Source organism: Centroberyx gerrardi, chromosome 6 (assembly GCF_048128805.1).
Source record: "Centroberyx gerrardi isolate f3 chromosome 6, fCenGer3.hap1.cur.20231027, whole genome shotgun sequence".
NCBI classification, from domain to species: Eukaryota; Metazoa; Chordata; class Actinopteri; order Beryciformes; family Berycidae; genus Centroberyx; species Centroberyx gerrardi.
In genome coordinates, this window is record NC_136002.1 from 33,595,650 (window position 1) to 33,617,985 (window position 22,336).

At 47.2% G+C, this 22,336-nt stretch overlaps 1 protein-coding gene across 1 annotated transcript in view; it reads left to right on the plus strand.

Annotated features, from left to right (window-relative positions):
* The window catches only part of lrch3 (leucine-rich repeats and calponin homology (CH) domain containing 3), a 35,891-nt gene that overhangs the window by 12,124 nt on the left and 1,431 nt on the right, over positions 1 to 22,336 (plus strand). The window contains 15 exon segments of the mRNA XM_078284180.1: positions 270 to 379; positions 1,108 to 1,201; positions 1,333 to 1,510; positions 2,374 to 2,522; positions 3,736 to 3,791; positions 4,172 to 4,217; positions 4,710 to 4,729; positions 4,731 to 4,854; positions 4,944 to 4,988; positions 5,669 to 5,722; positions 11,116 to 11,146; positions 11,493 to 11,606; positions 11,841 to 11,944; positions 14,374 to 14,511; positions 15,206 to 15,283. Of these exon segments, the coding sequence (XP_078140306.1) occupies positions 270 to 379; positions 1,108 to 1,201; positions 1,333 to 1,510; positions 2,374 to 2,522; positions 3,736 to 3,791; positions 4,172 to 4,217; positions 4,710 to 4,729; positions 4,731 to 4,854; positions 4,944 to 4,988; positions 5,669 to 5,722; positions 11,116 to 11,146; positions 11,493 to 11,606; positions 11,841 to 11,944; positions 14,374 to 14,511; positions 15,206 to 15,283 (1,341 nt within the window).

A 22,336-nucleotide genomic window follows, 5' to 3' on the forward strand; every position in this document is an offset into this window, starting at 1 on the left:
CTGTCTCTCTTTCTCTCTCTCTCTTTCTCTGTCTCTCTCTCTGTCTCTCTCTCTGTCTCTCTCTCTGTCTCTCTCTCTGTGTTTCTCTGTCTCTGTCTCTCTCTCTCTCTCTCTCTCTCTCTCTCTCTGTCTCTCTCTCTCTCTGTCTCTCTCTCTGTCTCTGTCTCTCTCTCTCTGTCTCTCTTTCTCTCTCTCTCTGTCTCTCTCTCCCTCTCTCTCTCTCCCTCTCTCTCTCTCTCTCTCTCTCTCTCTCTGTCTGTGTCTGTCAGATCTGTATAAAGGGGAAAGTCCACATATTCAAGTTCCTGAACCTGGAGTCCAGTAAGACGACCCCTGACCTCCCGGACTACGACAGGAGACCGCTGGCCTTCAGCTCCTGGTCAGAACGCTCTGAACTCTGCCTGCCGTCCAGCTGCATGAGTCTCAGTCTTCAGCACTTTTTGAATTCACATGGTGATTCATATCGGTCTGGTCAGTCTATCCAGTGGCAGTTCATTCAGACAGATACTGTCCTGATTGGATGGTGGATGTAGGCGGGACAGACCTCCTCATTACGAGCGTTACAGAGCGACAACAACGACCAAAATAAGATATATTTAGAGATTTCTTCAGTCCTCAAAAAACTGAATGGATTGATGAATTAAAACAGGAACAATGAGGCGTTTCCAGATTACCTCAATCTGCTTTACTGCTGTGATTGGTCAAAGAGTTTGATAACCGACAGCTAACACCAACCAATCGGTCGGGGCGAGAAATTCCGTCATTGAATCGGTGGATAGACTGACCAGACCGATATGAATCAGACAGATGGCATGCCTTCTACTGTAGAGCAGTGGTTCTCAACCTGGGGGTCGGGCCCCCCAGGGGGTCGCTATTGGATAGAAAAAATAACATTTTCTACTATACAAATTTATGTCATGTTTGCTTGTTTCTTGTGGAATGCTGAACAGTTTCCAGCCTCTTGGCCTCCTCCAATAATGAATGTAATGAAACAACCTGAAAAGGGAAAATCATTTCCCTTTTCACCTCATTTCCCCAAATGTGTGATATTGTCTAAGTGCTGAAGACATATTGTGTTCTTCTTCTTCTCTTCCTGTCTCTCTCCAGTGTGGAGGAGCTCTACCCCGGTCGTCCGTACGGAGCGCTGGATTCAGGATTCAACAGCGTCGACAGTGGAGACAAGAGATGGTCGGGCAACGAGGTGAGACACACACACACACACACACACACACACCATGCATCCTTTTGCTCTGTGAGCCATGATGACATCACTCGGCCGCGTTTCTGCACCTCCTGTATATCTGTGACCTCACTTCCTGTGTGTCGGTGCAGCCGACAGAGGAGCTGTCGGAGCTGCCGCTGCGCGTGGCGGAGATCACCAGAGAGCAGCGGCACCGCAGGGAGGGAGGAGGAGGAGGAGGAGGAGGAGGAGGAGGAGGAGGAGCAGCAGCAGCAGGAGCAGCAGGAGCAGCAGCAGGAGCAGGAGGCCCCCTGCTGGCCAACGGGACATGTGAGACTATTCTTCTGTCTTTGGATCAAATTAAAGCTCTAGGCAGTTTTCACAAGTTGGAGAGAGCTCCTGCTGCAGAGGCTCTCAGGTGATGTCACATCACTCACCTGTTTACACAGGAGACGCTCTGGACTAGAGCTGCTGTAACACAGAAGGATCTGATGATACTGACCCACCTCAAGACCTGGATCTAGAGTCTAACCGTCCCCTCCTCCTGTTCCTCCTCCTCTGTCTCCTGTTCCTCTTCCTCTGTCTCCTCCTGTTCCTCCTCCTTTGTCTCCTGTTCCTCCTCCTCTGTCTCCTCCTGTTCCTCCTCCTGTCTCCTCCTCCTCTGTCTCCTCCTGTTCCTCCTCCTCTGTCTCCTGTTCCTCCTCCTCTGTCTCCTCCTGTTCCTCCTCCTCTGTCTCCTGTTCCTCCTCCTCTGTCTCCTCCTGTTCCTCCTCCTCTGTCTCCTGTTCCTCCTCCTGTCTCCTCCTCCTCTGTCTCCTCCTGTTCCTCCTCTTCTGTCTCCTGTTCCTCTTCCTCTGTCTCCTCCTGTTCCTCCTTCTCTGTCTCCTGTTCCTCCTCCTGTCTCCTCCTCCTCTGTCTCCTCCTGTTCCTCCTCTTCTGTCTCCTGTTCCTCCTCCTCTGTCTCCTGTTCCTCCTCCTGTCTCCTCCTCCTCTGTCTCCTCCTGTTCCTCCTCTGTCTCCTCCTGTTCCTCCTCCTGTCTCCTCCTCCTCTGTCTCCTCCTGTTCCTCCTCTGTCTCCTCCTGTTCCTCCTCCTCTGTCTCCTCCTCCTCTGTCTCCTCCTGTTCCTCCTCCTCTGTCTCCTCCTCCTCCTCCTCTGTCTCCTCCTCCTATGTTCCTCCTGTTTCTCCTGCAGTAGACTTGGAGTTGGAGCAGATAGATTTTATCGACAGCTGTCCAGGAGAGGAGGAGGAGGAGGAGGCGAGGAGTCGAGGAGGCGCAGCGGAGAGCATCAGCCTCAGCTCCCAGTTCATGGCTTACATAGAGAGACGCATCACCAGGGAGGTAGGAGCTCTCAACACGCATGATCTTCTGACATGATCTTCTGATATGATCTTCTGATATGATCTTCTGATATGATCTTCTGATCTGATCTTCTGACATGATCTTCTGACATGATCTTCTGACATGATCTTCTGATATGATCTTCTGATATGATCTTCTGATGCACCAGCTAACGGTCGTACAGTCACCATGGAGACTGATCCCAGACAGACAGAGTTACTGCTGACAGATGTGTGTGTGTTGGTTTGTTGTGAGCGTCAACATGGCGGCGAGGCAGAACCACAGAAGAAGAAACAGACTCTACAGTAGAAACTCAATCAGAACCTGATCTGGAAACCTCCGGTCATCCCAACGCTCCACCAGGCTTCCTCTGTTTCTCTTTGTTTCTGTCGGACCGTCGTCTCTGTGTTCGCCGCTCGCTTCTACAGAACAGACGTAGGAAGCCTCTGATTGGCCGAACGGACGCTGACGAATCCGTCCGTCCAGAAAAAGTTCAGCTGGTTGAACTTTCTGTCCGTCAAAACAGACGGAGTGTCATCAGTCTGTCTGACAACAGACAGACAACAGACAGCTGTCAGTGGAGATGAACTGAAGTGAACAGAGACGACAGACAGACGGATCAGAGCGGCCGCCGCCTGACATGTTAGAAACACGTGAAACACGTGTGTTTCCATCGCTATGACTCGCATAATTTCTTGCTTCTTGCTTGTGAGCACAGAAACTTTCCATCCAGCTTCTGTCATTTCCCATGAGGCTTCTGCCTGCTGCTAGTAAACAGGAAGAGGCAAGATATCGCTTCCGGGTTTCTACGTGTCGGATTTCCACATTTTCCTCTCCAAACTCAATCTTTCATTCTTTCAGCCAATGGCTAACGTTCTCTGCTGTTACGTTAGGCCCCGCCTCCTGTCAATCACAACCCAGTCAAGCCAACAGACCAACCACAGCCAGTCTCTTCCTGCAGCTACAGTCTGGAACATGAGACAGAAACTAAAGCTTAAAGATTTAAACTGCTGCTCTCTTCTTCACTGGGAGGAACTCTAATATTTAGTTTGAGTTTGTTTCAGAATATTCATAGAACAATTAAACTCAAGCTCATCAAGTCTTCCAGAACCCATTTAGTTTTAGTATTTAGTATTGCTGACAGACTGTCTGTCTGTCTGTCTGTCTGTCTGTCTGACTGTCTGTCTGTCTGTCTGTCTGTCTGTCTCACCAGGGTTCTCCAGTCAAAACTAACTCCTCCAGGTCAGAGGAGGCAAGGAGACACAACAGGTACACACACACACACACACACACACACACATTACTAGCTGATGACCGTAACTGTATACAGAGGAAATGGGGATAAAGAATGAAAGGAAAGGGAGAGAAGGAAAGAAGGAAGGGAGAGAAGGAAGGAAGGAAGGAATCATTTACCAGCCTGGAGTTTAGATTCACATCAGTTTAGATTCATATTAGTTTAGATCCATGAAGAGAATATGAGGAAAACCAATTATGTGAAGTTTTTCAGTATTTCCAGTAGCAGGTCTGTAGCGCCCCCTGCTGCTTCTGACTGCTGCAAACTGCTTAACAAGCTGTGTGCTGTCTAACATCATCTCCCCCTGTCTGTCCCCCTGTCTGTCCCCCTGTCTGTCCCCCTGTCTGTCTCTCAGGAGTGTGGTTGATGGTGTAACAGCGCCCCCTAGCTCCCATAATCAGGTAATACACCCTGCTGTCTGTGTCTGAATTAAATCAAGCTGCTGTGGAGTGGAGGGACAGAGGAGACACACACACACACACACACACACACACACACACTCTCTCTCTTAATGAAAAGGGCTCTGTGTAGAACCAGAGAATGGTTCTTTAGGCTTGTACCACAGCAGAACCCTTTAACAATGTATTATAGCATTTTCACCATCAATATATCACTGTAAAATGAATATTCTTACCTCGATATAATGACTGTAAACCAGTGAGAGCCTGGTGGAGCTGATATTGTCTCCTCTATCTCACTCCAGTAGTGTTGTTAGTTCTAGTGTTTCTCCACATTAAGACTACATTTCCCATCAGCCCCGTTGATTTATTGATATTGAAGTGATATATCGCCTTCTTCTGGGTGAGCTGGGTGACAACTCCTGCTACATCCCTGTGTTTCTGTCCCTACCTCCTTGGTCTTTTATGTCATCCTTGCTCCTTGTGTCTCCTCAGAGAGCGGGGTCGGGGTTAGGAGGGGGGGGGAGGGGGGGGAGTGGAGCGGGTGAGGAGGGAGGCCCAGCTGGCTGCCCTGAGGTACGAGGAGGAGAGGCAGAAGTCACGCTCCCTGCAGAGAGACGCCGTCATCACCTTCGTTAAGGTAGGACGGTATGGAAATGGGGGGGGGGGCGGGTGAAGAAAAGAAAAAACAATCTAATACTAATGTGGTGTGTCGGTGTTGTTTTGCAGCATAAAGCAGCTCAGAGTCCCACCAAGTCCAGTCCAGACAGCGAGGTGAGGCTCTGTCAGTCTGTTCATGTCTGTTATGTGTTCATCACACTGTGTCTGTGTCCGGTCAGTGTTGGGAGACAGACAGGGGGCTGACGGGCCATGTGACGTCAACACTGCCCAAGACCCCCACACACACACACACACACACACACACACACACACACACACACATCCCATCTCTCCTGTCTCACCGCTGGTTCATATCTAAACAAGCAGAAATTATTTGAATAATTAGATCATCTTAAATTTAAATATATTGCCCCTCCCACATATTTATCAGGGTATCCACGAGTCTGAAAATGTCTTAAAATAAATCATGTAAACTTAAGGCCTTTATAAGTATTAAAACACCTAAAATACTGTAATTAGAGGTCTTTACAGGTTTAATAACAGGGTTGGTGGTACAATCTGCACCCTGTCCGCTTACTTTGGGTTTTAAATTGGTCTGAAATTCGATTCCAGGCAGCACTGAAAAGGTCTGAAAAAGTGTTAAATTTGGCTTTCTGAGATCTGCAGATTCCCTGTTTGTCTCAGCCCATATAGACCCCACCCCCACCCCCACCCCCCAATCTGCAATATATCCCTTCACATCACATCTGTCTTGTCTGTGTGTGTGTGTGTGTGTGTGTGTTTGTGTGTGTGTGTGTTTGTCTGTGTTGGTTTGTGTTTGTGTGTCTGTCCAGACTGTCTACCCCTCCAGACGCTCCACCCACACAGATGACTCCGCCCTCTTCATGGTAAGAGTTTGGCCACACCCCCAAAAAACTATACTAACTAAACTAAACTACGATGTAAATGTTTTCTTATTAGTCCAGGACAAATGGACATGAATCATTTATATTTGCATAAAATTGCCAAAAGTGGTATACATGAGCAGTGCTGTACATGGATACCAATTTACTGTACAGGTGAACCCATTTTGGTGATGTTGCGCAAATCGGAATGATTTGGGCTGATTATCAAAACCAAGAACGCCAAGTCGATACTTGTGTCCTTTTGGAGAACGTTCTTTCCAAGTCGTCTTGTGGAGAACGTTCTTTCCAAGTCGTCTTGTGGAGAACGTTCTTTCCAAGTCGTCTTGTGGAGAACGTTCTTTCCAAGTCGTCTTGTGGAGAACGTTCTTCCCAAGTCGTCTTGTGGAGAACGTTCTTCTCATGAAAGTAAGCACAGAGAAGCTTCCTTGCAGTTTGAGATGGACTGTGAGCTTCACATCACGTGCTGATTAATTAAAACACACAGCTGTTACTTTCCTCAGCTGTTACCCGGCTCTGTGCTGTAGACCGCAGCGCTGCTCGCCGTTGTCGCAATGAATCTTGGGGCTTTCAATCCGTTCTTGTCGGTCAAGTCTCCACCCGATGCATCCTCGATATTTTGAGGTTGGCAAGGAAACTTCCGGGGTTTCTATCTGTCCTCTGTCCTGTCGTCCTTTTGATTTGGAATCGTGCTTCGGCGGTTAGATATTACGTAAAACGCGTCACGGAGGACACAAGAACGCACAAGAACGCGTATTGATAATCAGCCGTGGTCTTTTTCTGGCCTGTTTTGACTGGACTATATTAATTGGCATGCAATGTAACATCCACTACTACATGCTAACTTACATACATATTGACTATACTTACACTGTCGAACATGACAGTTTGTATTTGCTGCATTTGCGGCATACTAAAGCACCAAAATGCCTCCACACCCAACAGACTGAAACCCCCACCTGACCAACCAACCTGTCAATCATTCATCAACCAATCCCCCCCTCATCCCATCATTATAACCCCACCCACCCCCAGTACTGCTGCATCCTCTTACCAGATTTACACTGTTTATCCGTTTAACGTTTGATGTTTTAGTCATCTATCTGACTGTCTTATCCAGAGAGACTCCAGTGAGGCCAACAGGCCACAGCAGCCTAGAATGATCATGGATGATAAGAGAAGTGAAGGGAAAGACACAAGGTCTGAGGAAAGAGGTAGATAGAAGAGTGTCAGAGTGAGAAGAGGAGAAGTTGAGGTATTTCTTGAAACAGTGAGTTTTCAGGCAATGAGTTTATCCCTACTGGTGTTTATCTGGTTGTTAATTAGTTGTAGCCAACAGTACTTTATGTGTTCAGGTGCAAATCAGCCTGTTATTGTTACTGCTCTAGTGTCCGTTCAGTCAGGACAGAGTCTCTCCATCTCCTAAATCTGCTAGTGGCTCCAGCTGAGCTGCCTTCTGTCCATGTGGACTCTCTGGACGGCTTTTTACCACGGACACCCGCGACCACCACGACACCCGCGACTACCACCACACCCGCGACTACCACCGACTACCACCGACACCCAACACCCGCGACTACCACGACACCCGCGACTACCACGACACCCGCGACTACCGCCGACACCCGCGACTACCGCCGACACCCGCGACTACCACGACACCCGCGACTACCACGACACCCGCGACTACCGCCGACACCCGCGACTACCGCCGACACCCGCGACTACCACCGACACCCGCGACTACCGCCGACACCCCGCGACTACCGCCGACACCCGCGACTACCGCCGACACCCGCGACTACCACGACACCCGCGACTACCACGACACCCGCGACTACCGCCGACACCCGCGACTACCGCCGACACCCGCGACTACCACCGACACCCGCGACTACCGCCGACACCCCGCGACTACCGCCGACACCCGCGACTACCGCCGACACCCGCGACTACCGCCGACACCCACGACTACCGCCGACACCCTGAGACTACCGCCGACACCCGCGACTACCGCCGACACCCCGAGACTACCGCCGACACCCGCGACTACCGCCGACACCCTGAGACTACCGCTGACACCCCGAGACTACCGCTGACACCCCGAGACTACCGCTGACACCCGCGACTACCGCCGACACCCGCGACTACCGCCGACACCCCGAGACTACCGCCGACACCCCGAGACTACCGCCGACACCCCAAGACTACCGCCGACACCCGCGACTACCGCCAACACTCGCGACTACCGCCGACACCCTGAGACTACCGCCGACACCCGCGACTACCGCCGACACCCCGAGACTACCGCCGACACCCGCGACTACCGCCGACACCCTGAGACTACCGCCGACACCCCGAGACTACCGCTGACACCCCGAGAATACCGCCGACACCCGCGACTACCGCCGACACCCGAGACTACCGCTGACACCCGCGACTACCGCCGACACCCGCGACTACCGCCACACCCGCGACTACCGCCGACACCCGCGACTACCACGCCACCCGCGACTACCACCACACCCGCGACTACCGCCGACACCCACGACTACCGCTGACACCCGCGACTACCGCCGACACCCGCGACTACCACCACACCCGCGACTACCGCCGACACCCTGAGACTACCGCCGACACCCGCAACTACCACCACACCCGCGACTACCGCCGACACCCGCGACTACCGGCGACACCCGCGACTACCGCCGACACCCTGAGACTACCGCCGACACCCGCAACTACCACCACACCCGCGACTACCACCACACCCGCGACTACCACGACACCCGCGACTACCACGACACCCGCGACTACCGCCGACACCCGCGACTACCGCCGACACCCGCGACTACCGCCGACACCCGCGACTACCGCCGACACCCGCGACTACTGCCGACACCCGCGACTACCGCCGACACCCGCGACTACCGCCGACACCCGCGACTACCGCCGACACCCGCGACTATCACGAGACCCGCGACTACCGCCGACACCCCGCGACTACCGCCGACACCCGCGACTACCGCCGACACCCGCGACTATCACGAGACCCGCGACTACCGCCGACACCCCGCGACTACCGCCGACACCCGAGACTACCGCCGACACCCCGCGACTACCGCCGACACCCCGCGACTACCGCCGACACCCCACCATGTCAGAACCAGAACCAAAACAACCAGACACAGACCACAACAGAGCAGGGAGACTGAAGCAGAGTTTAGACTCACGTTGTAGTAATGTTTACAATGAATGAGTTTATGATGATGAATACAGAAATCAGAAAATCACAGAGGAAACAGAGCTGTCTGCCTGTCTGTCTGACTGTCTGTCTGTCTGACTGTCTGTCTGTCTGTCTGTCTGACTGTCTGTCTGTCTGTCTGTCTGTCTGACTGTCTGTCTGTCTGCCTGTCTGACTTGTTGCAACCAGAGCTGTCTGTCTGCACTAGTAGAAGCCACTAAAGTGTCTGTGGTTCCTGGTAGAAAGTGCAATATAGCTCCTGTTGCCAGGCAACAAATACAGCTCCCAGCCAATCAGCATCTGGCTGATGTCGCTTAGCTACAAAATACTGTTCTAGGAAATAAACACTGAATTACTGAAGGCTTGGAGAGAATCTATGGAGGATCAAAATTAGAATGCTTTACTATTCACTGCACAATTAAATTAAATGTAAATTTAATTTAAATGTGTAAAGATGAAAAGAAATTTTGTTTTTATATTGTATTTCATTATTAGCAGAAGAGTAAATAATAAAGCATTTAGCATTTCCAGTCTTTTGTTCCGGCTGTTGGATCGATATAACAGACTGCTGCATTAACACTCTTTTCTCCACTATCCTCTCCTCCTCTTGTTTTTCATTCCTTCATTCTTTTTTTGCGTTTTTTTGCTTGCTTTGCCTGTTTTTCATTTGTCTTTTTCTTTTTAATCTTTGTTTTTTCCTAATTTGCTCTTCGGTTAGTTCTTCCCTCCTTTTGTTGTTGTTTCTCCTGTCTGTCTGTCTGTCTGTCTGTCTGTCTGTCTGTCTGTCAGTGTGTCCTGGTGTTTGAGATAGACACTAATACCAACACAATAAAGAGAAGGCCTGGTACACACAGACAGGTGACACACACACATACACACACACACATACACACACACACACACACACACACACACACACAGTTAGTGCGCAGTGTGTACTCTTGGTCTGTGTTTCTCATTCCTCTGAGTTCTGGTTTCCTTTCTGTTTAAATTTAAACCTTCATCCTTTTATTTCTGTCACTTTCTCTGTTTGTCATTCTTTTCTTTCTTTCTGTCTCTCTGTCTTCCTTCCTTCCTGTCTTTCTGTCTGTCTCCCTGTCTGTCTGTCTCCCTGTCTGTCTCTCAGTCTCTAACTGGAGTGTCTATAGACGGGTGTCATTCTCATCCTGCAGACGGCTCCGCTTCTTGTCTGCTGCAGGTACTGCACCCTGCATGCTGCTGTCTGTCTGTCTGCCTGTCTGTCTGTCTGCCTGTCTGTCTGTCTGTCTGTCTGTCTGTCTGTCTGTCTGCCTGTCTGTCTGCCTGCCTGCCTGCCGGTCTATCTGCCTGCCTGTCTGTGGTTTACAGCAGATTAAAAGAGGTATTTATGTAATTTGACTTTGTGTGACGAGTGTCATTGTCCAAGGCTGAGAAGTAGTAGTGTGGTAATGGTTTGTACTGGTTTTAATGGTTTGTACTGGTTTTAATGGTTTGTACTGGTTGTCTCACCCTGCCTCAGTGGTTTGTGTCCCATGATCTTTCAGAAGCAGCCTCATTTAAAGATATTCAATATTGGTACAAAATGTGTGGTCAGTTTCAGTCCAGGAACATCAGCGCCAGAGTCCACATCTGTCCAGCTGGACTCTTCTGTCTGTCTGTCTGTCTGTCTGTCTGTCTGTCTGTCTCTGTCTGTCTGTCTGTCTGTCTCTGTCTGTCTGTCTGTCTGTCTCTGTCTGTCTGTCTGTCTGTCTGTCTCTGTCTGTCTCTGTCTGTCTGTCTCTGTCTGTCTGTCTGTTTGTCTGTCTCTGTCTGTCTGTCTCTGTCTGTCTCTGTCTGTCTGTCTGTCTGTCTGTCTCTGTCTGTCTGTCTGTCTGTCTGTCTCTGTCTGTCTCTGTCTGTCTGTCTGTCTGTCTCTGTCTGTCTCTGTCTGTCTGTCTGTTTGTCTGTCTGTCTGTCTGTCTCTGTCTGTCTCTGTCTGTCTCTGTCTGTCTCTGTCTGTCTGTCTCTGTCTGTCTCTGTCTGTCTCTGTCTGTCTCTGTCTGTCTGTCTCTGTCTGTCTGTCTGTCTGTCTGTCTGTCTGTCTGTCTGTCTGTCTCTGTCTGTCTGTCTGACATGTGTAGGTGTGTAACTCTGTGCTGTGTTGTGTGTTGTGCAGGGTGAGGAGCGAGCCGCCCTGTCGCCTACAGGTAAGACCACACCAGCACACTTGGCTCCTCCCACTGCATTATGGGTACATTCTGACATCAACAGCAGCACTTCCTATCTTCATTACTATTGGATAATCATTTGTTATTCCTGTATTAGCAGAAAGCTACTGTTGCTCAGTCCAATATCCTATTAACTGGTTTATTCATGGAAACATGAAGCTGAACCAGTCTGCCCAGCCTGACCAGTCATGTTTCATGTCTGACAGTTAGGACGATTAGGGCTTTTCTGAACAACACTATTTCTTGCGCGTCTGATGCCTCAAACCTTTTCTGTCTATTATCATTTTTGCACTAATGTTGACTCCGCCCCCTCCTTTTCTTCCAGCCAATCAATCCCCTTCTTACCCCAGTTCTGGAGGCGTGGCCTCCTGCCGGGCAGCCACTCAGAGACCAGACAGCTTCCTGTTTCGCCTCAGCCAGAGGGAGGAGAAGAGGAGAGGTAGGTGCTGTTGAGGAGCCCTTGAGCAAGGCACTCCCAGTAGAAACCAGTAGAAGACTGTGGTCAGCTCCCAGTAGAAACCAGTAGAAGACTGTGTTGTACTGGAGTTTGTTAACTGGAACTGTGACCTTTCGGCATGGGGCCATGGCCTTTACCTGTCAGCTGGTGGACCAATAGGGTTTCAAGAGGACAGTCATGTGACTGCTGACCTGTTGTCTCTTTTCTGGCCTGTAGGTGACGCTGCAGCTCCTCCCCCCTCAGAGGAGGCTCCTCCCCCTGCTGCTCCTCCTCCTGTCCTGGTGGGGGAGGAGGCCGAGCTGGTGGAGCAGCTCCGCAAGGTCAGTCCAGCTGAGAGGGACCTGATCCAGTCTGATTGATCACATTCTGACTGGAGATCTGATCAATACTAGATCTACCATAACACTGCCTGTCTATAGGAAGACCTGAACCTGAACTGATTCACAGAGACACTTTGATCAGATTCCACACAAGCATGCATGATGATGGTGTTCATCATCACTATAGACTACATCACTATCAACTGCTGTACATCACTATCAAACTACAACTCAATCAAACCACATCACTATCAAACTACATCACTATCAAACTACATCACTATCAAACTACATCACTATCAACTACATCACTATCAAACTACATCACTGTCAACAACATCACTGTCAACAACATCACTATCAAACTACATCACTGTCAACTACATCACTATCAAACTACATCACTATCAACTACATTACTATCAAACTACATAATTATCAAACTACATCACTATCAACTACATCACTATCAAACTACATCACTATCAACTACATCACTATCAAACTACATCACTATCAACTGCATCACTATCAGCTACTGTACATCACTATCAACTACATCACTATCAAACTACATCACTATCAACTACATCACTATCAAACTACATCACTATCAACTACATCACTATCAAACTACATCACTATCAACTACATCACTATCAAACTACATCACTATCAGCTACTGTACATCACTATCAACTACATCACTATCAACTACATCACTATCAACTACATCACTGTCAAACTACATCACTATCAAACTACATCACTATCAACTACATCACTGTCAAACTACATCACTATCAAACTACATCACTATCAAACTACATCACTATCAACTACATCACTATCAACTACATCACTATCAACTACTGTACATCACTATCAAACTACATCACTTAACTACATCACTTTCAAACTACATCACTATCAACTAAATCACTATCAAACCACATCACTATTAACTACATCACTATCAACTACTGTACATCACTATCAAACTACATCACTCTCAAGCTACATCATTATCAAACTACATCACTATCAAACTACATAACTTTCAACTACATCACTATCAACTACATCACTAACAAACTACAACTGAATCAAACTACATCTGAGTCAAACTACATCACTATCAAACTACATCACTATCAACTGCATCACTATCAAACTACAACTCAATTAAACTACATCACTATCAAACTACATCACTATCGACTACATCACTAACAAACTGCATCACTATCAAACTACATGTGAGTCAAACTACATCACTATCAAACTACATCACTATCAACTACATCACTATCAACTACAACACTATCAAACTACATCACTATCAACTACATCACTATCAAACACAACACTATCAAACTACATCACTATCAACTACATCACTATCAAACTACATGTGAGTCAAACTACATCACTATCAAACTACATCACTATCAACTACATCACTATCAACTACAACACTATCAAACTACATCACTATCAACTACATCACTATCAAACACAACACTATCAAACTACATCACTATCAACTACATCACTATCAAACACAACACTATCAAACTACATCACTATCAACTACAGCACTATCAACTACATCACTATCAACTACAACACTATCAACTACATCACTATCAACTACAACACTATCAAACTACATCACTATCAACTACATCACTATTAAACACAACACTATCAAACTACATCACTATCAAACTACATCACTATCAAACTACATCACTATCAACTGCATCACTATCAAACTACAACTCAATTAAACTACATCACTATCAAACTACATCACTATCAAACTACGTCACTATCAAACTACATCACTATCAACTACATCACTATCAAACTACATCACTATCAACTACATCACTATAAACTACATCTCTATCAAACTGCATCACTCCTCTATACTGAACACTATCAAACTACATCACAGTTTACAGCACAGGAGAAAGCTGTATTGATACCAGTGTTTCAGAGCTGATATGAGTATTGATTACTTTATTAAAACATACTAGCAGGCTGGTAGAAGAGTATCAGAGAGTTACAGAGTCTCTGGAGCCAAGGCACGAGGAACCAGTGATGTGTTCATTCAGTCAGCTGTAAAAAAAAAAAAAGAATTCTAAATGCAGTTGGGTTCAAATTGGGTCAGACTTTTTTGACATTGGACTGAAATTGGAATATTGAGATTTGTTCTAACAGCAGTAATAGATTGATGGCGTTCAGGTGTGATCGCTCTGAGGGTAAAATCATGAAACATTACAGACTGCACTTCTTCAAACTTCTTAAACTTCTTCATTTAAATGTTGGCGGTTTTTGATGGTTTGTATTTTGATCTATCTGTCTCTCTTCCTGCCTGTCTGTCTGTCTCTCTGCCTGTCTGTCCCCCCCCCCCCCTCCAGAACATCGAGGCTCGTCTCAAGGTGTCGTTGCCTAGCGACCTGGGAGCAGCGTTGACGGACGGGGTGGTGCTGTGTCATCTGGCCAATCACGTGCGTCCGCGCTCCGTCCCCAGCATCCATGTTCCCTCCCCTGCTGTGGTGAGTGCAGCCGCCAGGAACTGGCAGGGCTATAGGCAGAACAACATTAAAAAGACAGAAGAATACTACTAGTACTTTGCCTGATATCAGACAGGATTGTCGACTCGTTACTCTCCATTTCCATCTTCAGTCTGACGTTGCCTCCACTCTAACCGATTTCCGTGGGGGATTCGATTTTCCCTAACCAATCACTAGAGACCGACGTATCCGCCTGAATCTAACGTCATTTTAAGTCGACACTGATGCGAAAAAAAACATCTCCCCTTTGAATAAATGCTTTCAAAGCAGAGTGCTGTTCGGATTTCAAAGTAATTAGTACTTTTAATCGATTTAGAACAGCCTCGATAGCAGCGTCTATCTTGTCTACAGCGGTCGCCATTGTTGTTATTACTCCTCCTTGGTTTCGGCGCACAGCTTGACAACGCTTGACAACGGCGTTAGTCCCGTCCGTGGCGCTGATTGGCTAATCGTTAGTCCCCCCGGCGCTCATTGGACCGATCATTTTTCAACCAAGAAACCGCTGTTTCATGTCACAATGCCAGACCAGAAGCAGTCAACTCGGTGGAGTGGGCGGAGTCAAAGGTCTGGACCAGGCAAACTAGTACTGCTACTGCTGCTGCTTGTAATAGTAGCAGTAGAATCCCTGCTTGACTAAGTCTCTCTGTTGTGACTCGCCCTCTCTCTCTCCCTCCAGCCTAAACTCACCATGGCCAAGTGTCGGCGAAACGTCGAGAACTTCCTGGAGGCGTGTCGCAGGATCGGTGTTCCACAGGTAACACACACACAAACACATACACACACACAGAGAGACAGACTGATTCCCTTAGCAGCTACAGGAACAGCCAGTATAGTAACTGACCTGGGATCTGAGCCTGCTGTCAGTTAGTTAACTTGTCCCTATCTTCTGAAACCTGCTAACCCAACTGTAAGGCTGAACCTAGGAGGAAAACACAAGGAGTGGTCAGTGTTGTCACAGCAGCCCAGAAACAATAAAGTCTTTACGGTTTCATCACCAATCTGCTACCAACCAGCTGTGTCTCCATTAGGCTTGGGCCGATATTTGATCATATAGAATATCATATAGAATTTCACAATATTTCCTGTGATTTCTTCATAAATTTGATGTAATTTAGAAGAAATACTGAAAAAAAAAAAAAAAAACTCCACACACCCCAGTGCAAACGGCGATACTATCGAATATTGATAGTATATACAGTATATTTCGGGAATATCACAATATTTTCCACGATTTCTTCAGAAATTTGATAATAGAAATAAAATAAAATACCACTACAAAAAAGAAACCCAGAAAAACACCTGAGAAAAACTCCGCCTGTGACATCACTGTCCCCTCCTCGTCTTTTTCCTCCTCGTCTTGTGACCAGGAAACGGATGTGAAGCTGCTTCTCTGCAACTAACAACTTTCTCTTTCTCTCTCTTCTCATCTTCCATCCATTTTCTGTTGCAACCAATCCTCTTTCCTTAATCTATTTTTTTTCCTATTCTGCCCTCACTTCTATTTTTTCCCAATTTGCTCTGATCCATCCCATCCCCACCACACACACACACACACACACACACACACACACACACACACACACACACACACACACACCCAGGAGAGTTTGTGTTCAGTGGGAGAGGTCCTGGACGGGAAAGGAGGCGGGGTTTACGGGACGGTGGGCATGTTATTGTCCATGGCTCCACCCATACTTGGCACCTCCCCTCCGGCCCAGTTGGCCGGCTTCGCCCTCTTCTACCTGTCAATCATGTCGGTGCTGTGTGCGATCTACTGCCACCTAGCGCCGCACATCTGAACTGAACTGGACTGGACTGAACTGCAGAATATCTGACTGTACGAAACTCCACACTGCATCCTGTAAAACTACAACCAGTTACCAACCAGGAACCTGTAAAGAAGGAGAAGTGAGGCGTGTCAGAGCCGTGAGAGCGAGCTTCACATGAGACGATCTGTACAGCCTGCAGCAGCTTGTACTGCTGGCAAGTCTTTAGCTTTATTGAAGCCCGAGTTTCAAACATATTCTACCTCAGCATCAAAACAGACAGTAAGTTCTTTGGTTTACTAGCTGACGTTTTTTTTTTTCATAGAATAAAAGAAATAGATGATAAATGTGTAACTGTTAAACTTATTTTTGGTATGTCGGGGGTATGTCTTCACCCACTGCTGTGAGTGGAAGCAGATCATTTCTCCAGAGCTTATTCTGTCCGCTAATGGTGAATAAATATCAGCATGCCCACTCAGGTCATTTTAAATAAATAAAAGAAAAAAAATCTGTGACGCTAATCTGACTGGCTTGTTTTGGCTAATGATGTGGTTAGCCTACTGTTTGCAAATTAGCATTAATGAGAAATTGAAATTTTACCAACAATATCTTTTAGCAGCTAGTAGTTGATAGTAGTAGTTGATGGCATAAAGATAAGTCAGCATGCTGCAGTGGCAAAATGCCCAAAAAATAGTCTTTAAAAAAAATAAAAAGAGTTACACAGTTATCAGTCAAAACTTGCTATGAAAACACCCAAAACATTAGCTTGTAGCCCAAATAACAAATGACAGTCTGTGTTTGATTGCTGGGACGTGTTTGAAACAGGCTTCATGAACTAAGCCAGTGATTCTCAACCTTTTTCATATCAATCACATTTGGGCCACAGACCCCCATTTGATGAGACCGGACCCAAATCTGTGAATACTTTTATTGTCAGATTTGATTTTGTCCAGAATCACATGACTGTCTGTATTGTAGGCAGAGAGATAACAGAGAAACTATGATCAGAACAGTCTACTGTCAGACTTCTACATTCTCTAACGGTGTTCACTTCTTGTAAATGAAATAATGCTGAAGTTTAACAATGCATCAATTTGCTGGGGACCCCCTGGAACCCCCTCAAGGACCACTGGTGGTCCCCGGACCCACACGTTTAGAACCACTGAACTAAGATATGGACTTCCCATCTGCTGCAATACAAACTGCTGCAGGCTTCAGTCTCCAGTCAACACTCACGGCTCTGCCTGGGTTCCTGGCCGTATTCCTTTAATTCTACATACAGTATATATTTGACACCAGGTATTATAACCAGGCTCAGTCACAGCTGCGACAGACGAGCAGCATCATCGCTACATCAGCACAACGCAGCCGCAGCATCGCAGCGGCCTCCGGGCCGCACCGGCACCAAACACTCCCAAACTCACCACAACTCACCACAACTCACCTGATCGGATCACTGCTTACGTGACGATCTGTGCACAATCTAACGCACCCAAACTCTTCAGAGCTCGTCCACATGTTACCTGTCACATTGCACCGCATAAGACCTACGACACCCGTTTCCACCGGATCCCAGTGTCCCGCAGCAGCACAGGATTAAACTAATGAGTCGGGGTTAGAGAGAGACTGTCCTGTAACCTGAAGGCCCCTAGCTTGATCCCCCGTCACCCCAAGTGTCCTTGAGCAAGACGCTGAATCCCTACCAGCTCCGGGAGCGGCTGACCTCTGACCTCTGAAGAGAAGATATGAATTTCACAGAAAACAGAACGTCCCAAAGCGGTGAAACAATAGTCGGCAGGATCAGTCTGATAGTCGGCAGGATCAGTCAGACAGGAAGCTGTCAGGGTTTCTGCCAACCGCTGAACTGACACAGCCGCTGCCAAATACCCTTTTTATATGATCTGATTAGTTGTGTGATTTTTATACTGGTTGTTAGAGGGGTTAATCCTCCAGGGAGTGAGAGAGGTGAGTTTGATTCGTCCCCCTGCGTCTCAATGCCTTCACCTCTTCGATGTTGAAGGGAAACCCGAGTCCTCTGAAGGGCTGAGATGTGATGGAGCTGCAGGCTGGAGGGACAAACTGCTGAAGGAACTGAACTGTCCTACAGCAAATCAATACATATTTAAGCATTAGAACCTAGCTAACCTTGGTATATTAGGGATATACTAGGGATGGGACGATATTCTTATCTCACGATCCGATTCAATATGTGATATGGGGTTCAAGATTCAATACAACAAAGTCTGACTGTGCAGAATTCTGTTTATTTCTGAGACTCAAATCTTTCTAGCGATGCCATTGGCTGCTAGAATGTAAACAACAATTTAAAAATGTCATTTCAAAGTGACAATAATATAATTTGGATGGAGAGCTTGTGAAACTGTGATGGTCAAGAGTCTCATTAGTGATTACTACAGCAGAATAACATGGAGCTGATATCACCATTCATGTTCCTGACAGCAGAATAACATGGAGCTGATATCACCATTCATGTTCCTGACACAACATACAGATTGTCACGTTTTTGTTTTACGATATGTTGAATTTCAGTATATTGTCCCATCCCTACTAAATGCTGAGATGCAACACGACAGGCAGATGGCTGGAATGTGTGTTGAGTTGTATCAGTGCTTATAAACAAATTCAGCGGTATTCCCCTTTAAACGGTCCCGTCGGTCAGCAGCGGCGCCCCCCAGTGTTTCCTGACAGATCGCACAATAAGCTCGTTGGACTGGACTACCGGATGAAACCAGACAGTAAGCTAATGCTGCCGGGCGGATGAACAGCGCCACCCAGAGGTTTGAGTTCATATGGGAAGGGAGCGTGACAGTCACACTCGCTCCTGAGAGAGGCACAATTCATTTTCCCTCTGACAAATGTGGGGAAAACGAGTCCGCACACTGAAAGCTGCTCCCATCGTATATTCATTTGTTAACACTAAAGCGCATTTTATACTTTAATGAAAATAGCGTCTCTGCACGTAAACTGACGCTGTTTTACACGTATTTGGGGTTGAAAAGGGTCTCGGTGTAGGTGTTGGAACCTGCCCAAGAATCTCAACTTCACATCGAGTCTACGCGGAGTCGCGCGCTCTGATTGGTCGATCATTGGGGCGATTAGGGGCGATCAAGCTCCACCTGCTCCAACACATCCCATTCCTCCAGCTGCGTTGCTATAGTGGCGTCCATGTTTGTTTTTAGCGGTGATTGTCGTCACGTCTGCTTCCTGTTCCTCTCTTCTTCTCTGTTTCTGATTTCTTTTAAACGCTGCCTCCCTGTGTTCAGGATTTGAACGACATGCTGCGCCACATCAACGCAGAAGTATAAAAACTTAAATGCGTTCTTTACATTCGAGCTTTACTTTATGTTTACGTTATGTTCGGCTGTAAAATGCGCTTTAGACGGGTGTTAACTCTGCCTCTGTGACAAATACATTTGTCATCAATAATAACTTTACCAGAACAGTTGTTTTTGAATAGGTATGGCATTGAATTACAGTACAATAGAGTTCATAACCACACAGCAGCACAAACTCAATTTCGTCAGTAATTACAATCAATAAAGGAAGATTATCTTTCTTGGGAAAAGGAAAGCCTGTTATGTTTAATGCAGTGTTGCTCTGTAATGTAATTTTCCATCTAATTGTAATTCAGGCCTTTATCACTGAACTCTGAACATGACTTTACCTTCCTACTGAGCAGCAGCACATTTTATTACTTGGTATTAAAAATCAAATCACTGGAGGCTTTAAATCCCCAAATCCTTGTTGTCTCAATTTCCATATCGCCGCTGTTGTGTGAAAACCTTTTATCTCCAAAATGTCAGCTTTTTAGGAGCTGAATAAGCCAGCCTTGTTTGGAGCTTGCCCACCGTGGATTTTAAGGTTATCTGATGGGTTTTAGAGGGTTTCGTAAGACGAAGGGTGATGGATTTGTTTCCTGCAGTCCTTCAGGTGAAGCTACAACATGACAATCCCTTAAATTGGAGTTAGGAGGTTTACACACACCTCGGTTCCTGCCTGCTGAAGCTCCTCCCCCTGTGCCTTATGTTTGGCTGAGTGTTTGAACTGGGTCAGTGTGGTTTTAAACTGGTTCGCCCGGTCCGACCCTGCTGGACTCACTGCTGGGCCCGGAGCCACCAGTTGAGAAACACTGCTGCATGTTTCCTGGAGCAGAAGGCTCTTCCACCTCCATGTTCTTCCTCTCTCTGTGTATAAAAAGCCGTTGACACTTACTGTGCGTTCACACTGATCAGCTGGTCGATGAGTCGCTCTGCTCTGACTGGTTGTGGGCGGAGCCAGAAGCTCTGACTGTATCTATGTAGCGGTCTGCAGCTATAAAGTTTTACCAGGCAAATCATTAAATTTTGCCACTCTGGTATTTCAATAAATTTCAATAAATCTCCTTCAGATCTTCCCAACGATGGCTCAACCGTTCTCCATCTTCATTTCTGAGACGTTTCTTCCTGTCGTCTTTCAAATAAAAGTTGTAGAGAACTGGGAAGCTTTGATTGGCTGGAATCAAGTTCTCCTCCATTTTGAACTATTGTTCATGAGACAAGGAAGTGAGGAAATCTGGTTGTTGACGGCCGATGACGGTGAAGAGCCGTGGAGAAGAAGCTTTTTGAGCGTCCAATCATCAGCTGAGTTTCCTGGTCGCTCGGCTCTGAAGTGAATGGACCGACTGTTGACCTGCTGCTCAGTGTGAACGCTCAGCAGCTCCTGGACTCTGACCAACTACAACGTATTTAGAGTACATTTGGTTCTGAAAGATACTAGCGACTGCTGGGTCCAGGTCTGGAAACTGACCTTTATCATTTCCAGGTCTTAAACTCTGGAATTGCATAAAAGTCTGTAAAATATCTGTAAACGTATGACTCTACTGTGGGTGGGCGGTTGGAGACCCGCTGTCATTTAACCTCCTGTGGTATTTGGTGCTGACTGTCAGCAGCCATCGTGCTGAACGACGACCACAATCTGCAAATCCACTCAGGACATTAAGATCCTGAAGAACAGATGGACCCGGACCTAACTGTTCCCTCTGTGGTAAACCAGCAGGTCCGGAACCAAAGCTGTCCCGCTTCAGTAGAAGAGGAACAGTAGACATTAAGGGTCCAAGGTGTTCTTCAACAGTAAATTAAATACAAGCCAAACGCCTGTCGATTACCAGTTCACCAGTTCACCAGTCCAGACCCAGCGGCTGCAGTTCGCTTCAAAACAGTCTGCTGACTGTCAGAGGGATGAAGAGCGAGGAGGAGGACGGTCAGCTCTCTGCTCCGTCCTGATGCTGGAAAACACTTTTCCCTCTGAGATCCTTTCACAATAAAACCAACTGAAACACCTCGGCTCATTCTGTCTCTTCAGTAATCGACCTTTGACCCTGATCTGCACACATGTTGGCTGGTGAGTTAGTTGCTCTGCAGGGAACCAGCTGTCACATGGAGTCTGGGCTCTTAGTTCAGACTGCAGCCCAAATCTGAGTTTTGGCGTGTCCAGACTGAAGTCAGATTGATTTGATCAAGTCTGAACAGCAGAAAAACACATGGAAACCAATTTTTGCAAATCAGACTCAAGCCACATTTGTATGTGGTTTGAAATGCGATTCAAATCGGATTTCTACAGAAGCGTCTCGGTCTGACGCTCTGGCCGCTCAAAACGCTTTTCAAACTGTCCTTTACGTCGCTCGCCACGTGACTTTGGCGTCAGATCTGAAAACATCATCACTGATGTTGACGGAGGAATTCTGCACCGCGCCCGGACAGACGGCTGAAGGCAAAGATGCTTCATCTCCATTCTCCATTTGCAGCTTTTTGTTTTGGTTCCGTATTTGAAAAACGGGCCATCAGTTACCGTACGTACACACGCCTCGCCGTTACTACGGCAACAATGCAGAAAGCTTATCGCTGCCTGAACACGGAAACCCGACCTGATCACTTGCAAACAACAGTGTGGACAGTCAAAGACTTATTCTGCTCTAACCCAGTCGGCAGGTGAAGCAGGTTTCACCCATTTCTTCTACGGTCATAAAAATCCCACCAGCCCCT